Source organism: Rattus rattus, chromosome 18 (genome assembly GCF_011064425.1).
Source record: "Rattus rattus isolate New Zealand chromosome 18, Rrattus_CSIRO_v1, whole genome shotgun sequence".
In the NCBI taxonomy this organism is placed as follows: Eukaryota; Metazoa; Chordata; class Mammalia; order Rodentia; family Muridae; genus Rattus; species Rattus rattus.
The window spans coordinates 42,990,282-43,003,750 of record NC_046171.1 but is presented as its reverse complement, the minus strand read 5'-3'; the positions used below and the strand labels follow the sequence as shown (position 1 = coordinate 43,003,750).

At 47.3% G+C, this 13,469-nt stretch overlaps 1 protein-coding gene across 1 annotated transcript in view; it reads right to left on the bottom strand.

Annotated features, from left to right (window-relative positions):
• Pdss2 (decaprenyl diphosphate synthase subunit 2) overlaps positions 1-13,469 on the bottom strand; it is a 223,290-nt gene that overhangs the window by 149,410 nt on the left and 60,411 nt on the right. The window contains exon 2 of the mRNA XM_032888504.1: positions 2,667-2,801. Coding sequence (XP_032744395.1) covers positions 2,667-2,801 — 135 coding nt within the window. The remainder of the gene's footprint in view (positions 1-2,666; positions 2,802-13,469) is intronic.

The following is a 13,469-nucleotide window of genomic DNA, read 5'->3' as shown; positions in this document are numbered from 1 at the left end:
GCCTATCTTCAGGGCTCACTTCTAAGCTCTCTATTCTAAGCCTTAATGGTCCCTTTTCACAAAGGATTTTCTCCCTTCTTATCAACACTCTCAATTCTCCCCACAGAACTCTGTCCATACTCAATTTACAGCATCTATACCATGGTATTACACTTGGTTTGGTTTGGTTTGAGACAGGTCTAACTATATATGTAGCTATGGGCAAAAATATTCTATTAGTAGTAAAATGGGAAGTTATAAAAGTTTTCTGATTATAGTTAGAGATATTTGCAAATTTAGTTAAAATTGTATCGGAGAGTGAGTCCAAGGGCTAGAGCGCACTAAGGCAAGGGCTCGACCACTGAGCTGTCTCCAGCCTGCTGCTCTATGTTCTGTTGGCCTTATAATCAATTTTTTAAAAGTTAAGATTGATAAAATAAACTCTAGACCTTATACTGTTGGCAAAAGGCTTGAATAGATGTTCATAGCACATTTTTATAAATGTGGGTCTCTTGCCTTCCCCCCAAGTACACTTACTACATTGTAGCCTAAATTCTGTCTCTCTTAGCTATTATGTGATAAGTCTGCAGTACCAGTTATATCCCAAGGCCAAACAAAAATGATCACCTAACTCACTTTGGGGCCCTTAGGTAATTCACTCAGGTCCCATTAGCTGACATCAGAGTCAAGCTAAAGAGAAAAACCACCAACAATATAGACCCCAGTAGTTGGAGGTAAATTAAAAAGCTCCCAAACCAGTGCTTTCCTCAAATGTTAAATAATTCACTGTGGCATTACAGATGCAAGCCTCCAGCAAAAGTTACACTCGAATAATTAAGGAAGCAGAGACAAACACATTGATTTCAGTGGTACAGAAACAAATTGGTGGCCTCCCAAACTCGTATGCCAAATGACTTTTTACAGTAGCAAGCGTGTAAATTACCCAAGTAACTGATAAATTACTACATCAAGTCCGATTATAGGAAATGGCCTAGAATTATAGGTCAGGGTTATTCTTAAACATAACTGAGATTCGACTCACTCAAGTAAAAACTCATTTAAAAAGATTTCTGGGACTTTTGGGGGGAGAGGGGTTGTTCTTTGGTTTTTGGGTTTTTTTTGAAACAGGGTCCTATTCTGTAGTTCCCGCAGGCCTCGGGTGTGATTCTTCTGCCTTGGTCTCCAAGTATTGGGATTGCAGGCATGTGTTCTATGTACAGTGTTCTCTGGAAAGTTCTCATGTGCCTGATGTGCACTTATTCTCCAGAGAAGTTCTGCCTGGACTGCTGAGCCTCTATGTTGCAAGGATGAACAATGGAGTTGTTTCAGAGAAGGTGATAGGAGAGCAGAAACCTGAGCAGACATCGTGGGGTACCACATACTTACAGGTAACACACCCTGAGTTACAGAGCTATAATATCTACAACAAAAACAGGATTCAATACAACTTTGTCACCTGCTATCTGGTAGACTTTTGATAAATCTTGACTTCTGAAATGGCCCTGTCTTCTGTGACATAGAATGATTCACTTCTGAACATGTTATGTATGAAGGCTTGCTTTTAAAAGGCTGAGAAATAATCAAGTGCAATTGGCGTTTACCTCAGACACATGTGCACAGCTGGCATTTATCTCATATTCATGTGCACAGACAGCATTTACCTCAGACACATGTGCACAGCTGATTTTTACCTCATACTCAGGTGCACAGCCTGCGTTTACCTCAGACACATGTGCACAGACGGCATTTACCTCATACTCATGTGCACAGCTGGCATTTATCTCATATTCATATGCACAGACAGCATTTACCTCAGACACATGTGCACAGCTGATTTTTACCTCATACTCAGGTGCACAGCCTGCGTTTACCTCAGACACATGTGCACAGTTATCTGGATGTACAAACTGACAGCTGACAACCAGGGCAGGCTCAAAGTCAGGAAGTCAGGGACTCCTGACAGGATGAAGATTAGGAGCCACTCACTTTCAACTACCAAGGGTTGCTAAAAATCATTCTAAACATTTGTGTATTTTTCTTTCATAATCTAAGATACATTTGCTTGAGTTTCCTACAAAATACATAAGGTAAAAGTTTTGAGCTCTAACAGAGGCAGTTTGGAGAAGATAGATAAACATCTAAGTAGATTTTCATTTGCAAGCTTCTCAAGACGTTCTTGTAAGAAGATCTGGCAGGAGGGGAGAACATACCAATTTAGCATCTACCCATATACAGGAGAAATAAACTATTTGAAAGAGAAAAGGCGGGTGAAAGATGAGGGAGAGGTGACCTTGGTCTGACCTTTCCGCACGTGCTGTACGTAACGTGTGGAACTGTCTCGGGTTTGGGAATTCGTTCTCTCAGGAGTGAAGTGGTACGACAGCTCGTCTGGCGGCATTAGAAAGAGCAGATGGGTAACTCATAGCGGACTAGCAACCTCACGACATAAAACAAACATAAATCAATTCAAACACTGACATTGATCCTGTGTATCCCTTCTACTGAAGATTCCTGGAGGGGAAGAGAAAGAAAGAGATGCTGGCTGCAGCACACAGACCACCAGGCACATGTGAGGAGAGCAGAGTTCTTATGGGAACCTTGTGGGAGTTCTTATCTGACTTAGAGTAAGAAAATGCCGAAGACTGGACAGTGATCCACAGTGCGGAGAGCCATGCTGTTGGACTTACCATGAGTATATCCCACTGACCATGTCGTAGTTCTGACTGGAAGAGTTCCTAGTGCTGGGCCCCGCCGCTTTGGAAATGAGCAGCACCACCAGGCCCCGCAGCTGTAGGTTATGTCTGCTGTCATGCACGAAGCCCCTGTTAGCAAACAGAGAGGAGTTAGGAAACTTCCCAAGCCTGGGCAGACGCAGCTAGAAGATGGCTATAAAAACGGTCAACTTCTAGGCCATCACAATGGGACTTTTTATAGAAGGAGAATTAGGGGGGAAAGACGGATGCACAGGCAGCGGGTTCAGAAGACAGCTGGAGAACGTGGCGCGGTTTGTAAGTACCACTCTCAGTGTGGGCCTGACACCTCGGCTCCTCCTCTTTCTGGGTCCTACACTGGCCAAGGCCTGGCCTGCACCTCTCACTGTTATTCCTGGTGCCTGGTTGGAATCCGCAGCTTTCTGCAGGCTCAGTGACCTCTCCACAACCTTGCTGCACTCTAAGCTCTCCTCACAGCCATAATCTGCACGATATCAAAAGGATGCTGCAGCCTAGACCTGCTCGGTCCAATCGGCTTTGCTGCATCAGCCTCAGTAGCTGCTCCGGGGCAGGCAGGCCTGAGCTTACACTCTTCTGTCACTCAGCAGTGCGGTGACTCGACGCTGTCACTGGATGAAGCATGGGACGCCGTGGTGGCACACACGGGCGGGGCGCACACGGCAGGAAGCTCTTCATAAGCTGCATTCTTTTTGTTGTGGTTTTGGCAACTGATTTTTTTTCTCAACATTTTTGCATTTTCTGTCTCCTACTTTCTATCCCCATGTCTAACAAGTCTTCCCCACTTTTCTAAAGAACAGGATCTCCCGTAGTTTTTCTACTTCACCAAGTAGATCTCTAATGGAATTCCCACCCCAACAGCAGGTCATTGAAACATTTGCCTTTTTCTAAACATGGTTCTGAAAGATGAAGGAAGGAATATAAAAAGGCTGGCAGTGGGCAAAACAAGAGAATGTTCCAAGAAGCACAGCTTCTGACCCTTGGCCATTCATATAAGACGACGGCTAACAACCTAGAGGGCAGATGAATAGTCTGGGTAAACGAAATGTTCCCCAGTCTCTTTAACTCCGCCAACAGCATTAAAAACAGCACGTGGATAAACTGACGAGAGCTCCTCAAAGCTTCACATTCATTCATAACCGAAGGAGGAGGAGATCAAGTCTGTCCTCTGGGCTAAAAGCTCCAGGAGCTAAGTGGACAGTGCTGATCTCACATGTTATAATCCAGGTCACTCTCGGAGGACTTTGACCCTGCCCTGCCATTTGGGAAGGATCCTGGCCAGCAGAACCATATCCAGAGGCTGGCAGAATCACAGGGGGATTGCACAACTCCTGGGTTTTGAAGGATTTCTACCTCAGATTAGGGATTTGCAACCAGTTTAAAGTCCATGCAAGTGCTCCCAAATCTGAAAACTTGAAATGGTAGATGACGCTCAGCCTGCACTGCCACAGGCGTGGCTGTTGGATGGGAAGACAGTGATGCTCGTGGTCTCAATTTTATCGTCAAAAACTCAGTGAAGAGCAGTTATGTCCAACAGTGGTGAGATGTGCTCTTTGTATAAATAACACTGGATGAAAAGCATCAGTCAACTGTGGTAGGAACTGCTTTGGTGAATGAATGAGGGCCGTGAGAACCCAGAGAAGGTGGCAACACCACTTCCTGGGGCTCAAAAACGAATCCATGGGAGCTGGAGAATCCGGAGAGGGGCCGAGCTGGAGTAATGTAGGGACAGACGGGTGTCCTGGGGGAAGCAAGGGTGTGGAAGTGAGCAGAGAACGTGGGGGCAGGAGGAGCAGAGAGACATATCCAAGAGGAACTCCTTCCACACAGGGAGGGGAGGCCGGGCAGACTTTAGCCCCGGCACACCAAATGGCTTTACATGACCAGAAGACTGGAGCAGGCTCTGCTGACGCTGAACCCCTGTGGCTGGAGAAGACTAAGGGGTGCCATGGTCTCTGCTATATCCACAGACAGCTCGGAGTTCTCCTTACTTTGTGATTATCAATAATTTCATTTTGCTGTATTATTCATCTCCCACAAGTATAACAAATACAAAAGTGAAAAGTGCTGCTCCTGGTGTTGTAAATGAAAGCAGCACTTAGCACTATGTGACCCCCATCATTAAAACTCTGCAGAGCTGTTTATGCTCCGCTGGGATAAACAAGGCTCACACACATCCATTCGTCTAGTGAACTCGGAAGCCTTCCATGCATGAGGCACTGTGCGTGGGACAGGTGCAAAACCAGGCCTGGGGCTTAGGAAATAATCACAAGAAAGGTAAAACCACAATTGTAATAAGTGCTTCCATGGACAGAGAGAGGGAGCGCACCCAGAGAATTCATCGCAGAGGTGACTACATCAGGAAAGCCACAGGCTTCCTGGAGGAAGTGACTGAGCTGACGTCAGAAGAGGAACAGATGGTAAAGAAGCCTGAGAAGGGAAGGGAAGACTGGCTTCCTCGTACAGGGATGGCCTAGGGCACTGGGGACGAGACCGCCAGGCTCACCAGTCTATGGCAATAGGTTTACTGCTTATCCAAGCAACAAGGGGAAGGCACTACAGTGCTTTACTAAAGCAAATAAAATGAAACAAAACAAAAACCATCCCGTTGTACAAAGACACGGGACGTAACCAAATGGTACAAGACATCTGGGAAGGTGGCTTTTGTGATACTCACTGAGAATTATGGGACTAGCTTAACGCACATCTAGAGATGAGTCAAACCTAAAATAACATTTTTAAGTCAATTCAAATAGGATTTGCAGTCCTAGAAAAATTACTTAATATATGAATGTATGACTGATTTTAAAATACTATTAATTCTAAAAAGTCTGTAAAATACATTTGGGAGTAAAAACCAAACCACACCAAACTAACCAAATGAACAAACAAGAAACCAAACCTGCGTTGACGTGTAGCCTGAGATTCACTGTGTGGCGCTCACTGGCTTGACCTTGAGGCAATGCTCTTGCCTCGTCCTCAAGTGCTGGGATTACAGGCGTGAGCCCCCTGCCCAGCTCTGCTGAAAGCTTCACCTCTCTGAAAAGCCTAGTGTAGCTCTAAGATGACTAAGTGATCTGAGGGGAACTGAGTCCCTGGGAAGTAGGCTGAGAAGATGAGGCTATGGGCCAGGCAGCCTCCCACATTAGAGCCCGCTCAGGTCAGCTGCGCCATCACGTCTGCAACGATCAACACACTTCTCTACCCCAAGGTCTCAAATCACTGCTGTGACACTTTGTCAAAACACATCCTCTTAAACAGTTTTAATACAAACGTGTCAAGATGGAGGGACACACAGAGAATGGAAACTGTAGGAAAGCAGTTACTACAGGAAGCTCAGGAGAGAACTGGAATATATACTCGAGCACAGAAAGAACAGCTAAGGGCACACGGAGAGAGGCTTCCTGCTGGAGGTGCCCTCAGCCCCACTGAAAGACGCCCGGCCCCATCTCCCTGAGTAGAGAATGGGAAGAGGAGGCTGGGGCTCCATCACTACAGCGGGGAAGCGGAGTGCCTCAGGGGAAGGAGCACAAGACGCAGTAGACACAGTGACAAGAAGGGGAGAGCAGCAAGAGGTGCAGAAGCTAGGGGACGATCCGCTCAGGCATGAGGCTCACATAAACAAGCCCGAAAAGCAGACAGACAGAGGCTGAAGTGCCTTGGGGCTCAGGTGCAGTCTGGACTTCTCAAAGCAACCCGAGGCTTGGACAGTATGTCAGTGAGAAAGTGACGCGGTTAGCGCTGAAGACTAGAGCTGTCCCTGGCCCAATACCATGGGCCATACAGCATGCTGGAAGCAGAGGGAACGAGAGGGAAGCGCGGTAAGCAGGCGCCTCACCCAGCACCTGGGGAGGGATAACGAGGGCCGCAATTAGGGCAGTGCGGTGAAGGGGTGAAGCAGCAGCAGCAATGGAGGTGACCATGGCGGCAGGCTCACTGAGGGAAGGGGAGACAGGAAGGGAGAACGGAGGACAGGCAGTGGCGGAAGAGTCAACCTCTCTGTTAAGCTTAACGATGCTATACCTAGGAGAGACTGGAAATACATCTAAGGGCAGTGATGAGTTCGCTTTGACATGCTAATTTTGAATGCATGGAGGGTTTCCGGATGGAGATTCCCTGTGGGAGCTGGAATGCTATGGGCACAAATTTAGCCGGTTCCTCATGGAAGTCATGGCTGAAATAGGGAAGCTAGTGGATGAGGTGCACCGGGGGGAAGAGAAAACAAGAGAAGGAAAAAATGATGGAAAAAGCTAAGAAAAGGAAAAGGTGTGGAGGTACATACCAGAGGTTCTAGTTCAACTTTGTTTTTTTAAGACATGGTCTCTACATAACCCTGGCTGTCCTGGAACACACTGTAGACCAGGCTAACCTCCAACTCTTTCACCTGCCTCTTCCTCCAGAGCTCCACACTACGAACTCTGACTCGCAGGAGAACTGAAGGTTTATTGCAAGCTCAAGGCCTGTGGCTACACAGGAGGACTTTTTCTCAAAAACCCAACTAAATACATACATGCATGCAAGCACACATACTTAGAAATGAAATCTTGGGAACTCCTCGGTTTAGTGGATATGGAAGAATTATAACCAATATAAAGGAATGCATGCTACCGACAAATATAAGAGGTACAGAAATATAAACACACTAATGGTGGGAGCGGAGGACTGCAACAGTGCACTATGAACAAACTAAGGCCAGTGGCTGCCTTTCAGAACATACCGCACTGTGGTTTTCCATCAACCTGACACAAGCTACAGTCCTTTTGGGACGAGGAAACCTCAAAAACAACAAAATGACCATACCAGACTGGCCGGTGGGCAAGCCTGTGGTCCGAGTTCTTGATTGATTAATGTGAGAGGGCCCAGCTCACTGCAGACAGTGCTGCCCCTGGCCTACTGATCCTGGGTGCTATGAGATGCAGGCCGAGCAAGCCACTGGGAGCTGCAGCAGATCCTGCCTGCAGGCTCCTGCTCTCCCTCTGGATGAGGGACCACCCCCAAGGTGCTTCAACACCGTGTCTTATCACATCAACAGAAAGTCTAAGCACCTGCGACTCCTCAAAATTACCGTCTCTCGATCTATGTGTGGGGTGGGCAGGCGGGCACTTACGTCTGCGCAGTGCGTGTCTGCAAATACAGATGCATGAATGTGGAGGTCAGAGGGCAACATGCAGGAATCAGTTCTCTTCTATTCAGCTATGGCATAGGGAAGTCACAGGGCCTAAGCTTGGGTCCCCAGATTTTGCCAGAAAGTACCTCTACCCCCTGAGCCATCCCACCAGTCCAGTGGCTCTGTTTTAGGCCTTTTGGGGGTACTTACTATGAACCTGCAGGTTAGCATTTACCACACCAAGTAGTGAAAATCCCTGCCAGAGTGACACGGATGTTGAGGATGACACATCGGGAAGTCAAGCACCAGCTGTGTTCTCCCAAAGCCATGCCATAAGTTCCCAGTGACATCCTTTTATAAACAAGGGAAGTTAGCAAGGAGGCTTGGTAAAGTTCAATAATTACTGGTCACATCAGTCAATTAGAAATGGAAGTGCCTGGGGGTTGGGGATTTAGCTCAGTGGTAGAGCACTTGCCTAGGAAGCGCAAGGCCCTGGGTTCGGTCCCCAGCTCCGAAAAAAAAGAACCAAAAAAAAAAAAAAAAAAAAAAAAAAAATGGAAGTGCCAAGATTTAAACAGTATTTGGGCTTGCAAAGTCTTCGATGCCTTGAGGCAACTTTGCAAAGATTTCGGCTGACTGTCCTATCATAAGCCTGTATGAAGTTGAGGGGACTTAGCAACCATTTACACGTGCACGCCTTACACGTGTTACATTCCCCTAGTGGTCTAGCCCAGGTACCGCTGTGACTGCTGATTGGTCCAAAACACAGGCAGCCTCTACAGCAGTGGCTCTCAACCTCGGGGAGTCGAACAACCCTTTCACAAGGGTTGCCTATCAGATACCCTGCACTTACATTACGATTCATCGCAATAGCAAAATTAGCTATGAAGCAGCAGTGGAAATAATTGTATGGTTGAGGCTCTCCACAACATGAAGAACTGTATGCGTGAAAGGGTCACAGAATCAGGAAAGTTGAGAACCACTGCTCTATGGCTATGACTGGTGCTAAAAGGCAAAGCTGTGGTTAGTCCAAACGCATGGATGGGATTGGTGCAAATACTCGCGGGGCCACAGGAGCAGATTACTGAGGTACAGTGAGTTGGCTGGGACACACTCCCCTCTCCCCAATCCTGCCTGTCACTCTGGTTTCCATTATCAGGCACCAAATGGCATCTCCTCATCTACTTTCAGGAGTCAAGTCGGGCTGGTAACAGAGAAAGACACGTGAGAAACAGAAGACAGGGGAGTGATTACCACGGAGCAGTTCTGTAGACAGTGGCCAAATTGTAGAAGGGGTCGGGCAGCCAGCTGCTTGATGGCTAAGGCAGCAGCCGAATGGCTCAGTGGCCAGGGCAGAGAGAAAGGCAGTGAGGTCAGGGCACTGAGACTACAGAAGGATCAGAGGCTGTAAGGGGCCAAAGGAGATAGCCTGCAGGTTCCAGTTACCAAGGCGCTGTCAGTCCTCAGGTCCTCCGGTCTCAGACCTCAGTTGAGAGCTGTAATACTGGCCACTGCCAAGGGTTAAGGAGTCCTAGACCTGCCTGGGAGCTGAGATGCCATTTGCAGAGAAGGGTTGAGAAACCCTGATTGGCCAGGCATACAAAAGAACTCAAACTCACGGGCTAAAGGTCCCTGTGGTATTTGAATGGGGATGGCCTCCATAGACTAATGTGTGTGAATGCTTGGTCACAGGGGTGGCACTGTTAGGGTGGCACTGTTAAATCATGTGGCCTTGTTGGAGGAGGTGTGGCCTTGTTGGAGGAGGTGTGTCACTCTGGGGCCAGGCTTTGAGGTCTCATTTGTTCAGGCTACAGCTACTGTGGCACACGGTCTCCTGCTGCTGCCTTCTGATCAGGATATAGAACTCTGAGCTCCTTCTCCAGCACCAGGTCTGTCCGCACGCTGCCATGCTCCCCTCTGAGCTGATAATGGACTGAACCTCTGAACTGTAAACCAGCCCCAATTAAACGTCCTTTATAAGAGTTGTTGTAGTCATGGTATCTCTTCACAGCAATAGAAACTCTACCTAAGACAGCTGAGGCTTGCGTGAGTGTTTGAGGATGGGCGGGGGCGGGAGTGGGTGCCGGGGCAGGGGGTACGCGTGCTGCTGCTTTAGCCTGCCCGCTGTTGAACACTCTATGCAGATAAACACTGGGGGAAACTAAAGCTGACAGAGACCAACACCTAAAGAACTCCCTGCTGACCCATGAGTCTATGCAAAAGAACCCTAAATAGCTATATTGCCAGTTGATTAGAAATATAGCCATTCCACTCTGAAGTCCTGACTCCCCCTTCCTAAATTTTAACTCCTTTAACCGTGATAGAGTTGCACACAGTAAAAGCCCCAACACATTCTAACAAGCATGTGCTGTGTTGTGTGAATGCTATGTTAATGAGTCAGTTACTTCCGATAAACGCAGGCCACAAGGGACCTATCCCTCATTCACAGTCTCTGGGCCTTCCTTTCCATTCTGAAGAACTGGCTGGCATCGCTATCCCATAGTGCCCTACCCTCACGGTGGATAGAAAGTGGAAGTACCGTTTGTCGGACAGCAGTGGTGGGTACCAGAACTGGGGCACAGTAAAACCTTTTTCTTCTAAAGAAGACTTCTTTTATGCTTTTAAACCATGAGCAAGTGTGTCTGTGCTGTGCTGAGGTGCAGGTGTCTGCACTAGACAGAGGCACTGGGACTTCCTGGAGCCAAACTCAAGTTGTCTGCAAGAGCGGTCGGTACTCACTCTCAACCACAGAGCTGTCCTCCAGCCCCAAGAGCAGATCTTTTTAAGGTTCATGAGTAAGATTTCAGGATTCTAGGCAGGTGAGATTGTGCATAGATAAAGAAAGACACTTGCAGACAAGCCTGACTGCCTGAACTCAGTTCCCCAGGACTCACATAGTGAAGGAGAGGATTGAGTCTTAAAACCCTCCCGGCAGAGACAAACAGATCCCTGGGGCTTTCTGGCCAGACAACCTGACCTACATGGCAAGTTCCAGGCCAGGCCAGTGAAAAGCTCTGACACTCACAGAAGGTGGACGGTAGCCACAATTGTCCTTGTGCCTCCAGATGAACACACACACACACACACACACACACACACACACACACACACACACACACACACACACACACACGTGCCCGCATGCGTTTGGAAACAACTTAGCACTTAGAACCATTATCATTCAATAGATTCACAGCCTCCTCTTCTGTGAAACGTAGGTGGCAGAGAATCACCCTAGGGGTGGGGGGGCTTCCTCTAATGCTAAAACCTAGAAATAGAATGTCTATTCTATTAGTGTGTGTCTTACGATTCACACTACACATTCAGAAACATAAAAGGTGGATGCCCTATTCTAGCAAACATGGCAATGGGGTGATCAGTAAGACTCCTAGTAATGCTTAAAACTATGTCCCCTGCTAAGACAGAAATTACAGACACCCCTAAGGCACCAAGGGTGACTGGAGCCCCCGGGACTCTCTGATCTTTTCCTACCTTGGGGGCTTCGTTGGTCTGTTTGCTGATTGAAACTCTCCAAATTGAATTTGTGACTAGTAAACTACAATTATGGTTTTCAATTCATAGGATGTAATATGTCAGAGTACGGGAACTGGAATGTAAATTTACTTAAATAAGAACAAGCCAGCTGTGGTAGCAAACACCTAGAACCAGCACTTGGGAGGCAGACGCAGAGTTATTTGTTTTTCAAAGACTGTGGACCTTCAGGAGCCTTTATTTATTTGGGGTGTGTGTGTGTGTGTGTGTGTGTGTGTGTGTGTGTGTGTGTGTGTGTGTGTATGTGTAAGAGGGCGGGGCAATTTGTGGGAATCAGTTTTCTTCTACCCCGTGAGTCCTGGGGATCGGATTCAGACTGTCATATTTGGCTGCGAGCACCTTCATCCACTAAGCCTCAGTGGTCTGTTTTTGGAGACAGCCTCACCAGGTAGCCCAGGTTAGCCTTGGCCTTTCTGCCTCCGTGGCTGGGACTGCAGGCATATATGAACAGTCTCACTCATTTCACAATTGGCGAGGCACAGAAAGCAGCCCTGGGAGCCAAGCCAGAAGCAGGACAGTGGAGGGCTAGCCTTTCGCATCTGTGGTGGGTTCTGTATTCTGCATTATTCTGTGCATGTGAAGTACGTTTTTAAACGATAGAAGAAAGGTTAAGCTACTAAGCAGAAACAAGTATCCATTGACAGATGAATATTTTATTTTCCTGCTTGTCTCTGTTCGTTTATTGTTTAAGTCTAAAGGAAAAAAACCTTACCAAACTCTGCATTTTAAAGACAACATAATTTTTTAAAGGCAGTAAGTTTTTCCCATTTGAAAACAGAATAAAATAACCCACGAGTGACAATCCTCAGAGACCTGTTTTTTCTACTGATTTGTTGACTGACTGACTGACTGACTGACTTTTGTTCCTGTGTAGCTCTGGCTGTCCTGGAGCTCACTCTATAGAGCAGTGGCCCAGCTCACAGGGACTCACTCGCTGCTCCTGTACAGTGCTGGACTAAAGCTGTGCTCCACCTCTACCTGGCTGATGCCTCTATTGAGAGCTTTAATTATCTAGGATTAGACGCAGAGCCAGAGCTAAATGGCATCAAAGAAATGACACAGACAGACACACACACACAGACACATGCATAGACATACAGAGAGACACACGTGGACACACACACACACACACACACACACACACAGCAATTTGATGAGAATATTACTCATTTGTAAAAGAAAAGCCTAGTGCTCCTGACAAGCCTGAAAGTACTGTAATTTCAGAGTCACTAAAAATAGCCTGCACTCCATGGATTGCTGTGTGAAGTCAACAGGAGAGCTAGAGGTTAATCTCCAATGACAAAATGACCCGAACTGTATGATTATTGCCACTTCTATCCGAAGACTAAATTGTCCTAGACTTGAAACAATTTCAGGGCCTGAGGTGACCGACCAGGTTTAAGAATCTGGGACTTACAGCAGCCACTGACATGGCTTGAGGGCCACATGTACATCCCACATGAACTAAATCCCTAAGAGACAACACTGCCAAGCTCTCCTGAAGCTGCAAATAGGTTTGGTGGGCATGTGGTAGAAGACAGACACCTAAGGGAGAGAGAGGTGAGAGAGGTGGGGGGGAGGGAGACAGAGGGAGGTAGAGGGATGACGGGGGGGGGAAGGAAAGGGAAGGGAAGGGAAGAGGGAAGGGAAGGGAAGGGGAGGGAGGGAAGGGAAGGGAGGACAGCGTGAGACTAGAAGAGGAAATCGAGCCAGGGGCTTAGCAGAAATGAGTGCTGACCACCAGAGGCTTACTGAAATAGGTAAATGTCAGAACTGATCACCTTGCAGGTAGATGTGACCACCCCTTAAAATCAGACAACAGAAAATCAGACAACAGAAAATCAGACAGACAACCAGAAAACATCAGCAACAGAGATACAGCTGGATATTCAAATGAAATGAAAGAATTAATTACTTCATTATAATCTTTGGCTACCTTGAAAATTGCTCAGTGAGATCACAGATTGTTATGTGTTTGCCCTCTATGCTCATAACTAAAACAACCCCACCAGCTTAGTGTTGAAGCAAGGGGTCGAGCAGACGCCGGGGGTCGGATGGAACAGAAGCAGCGTCACTGCACTGCAGACAGGGACACCTCAGCA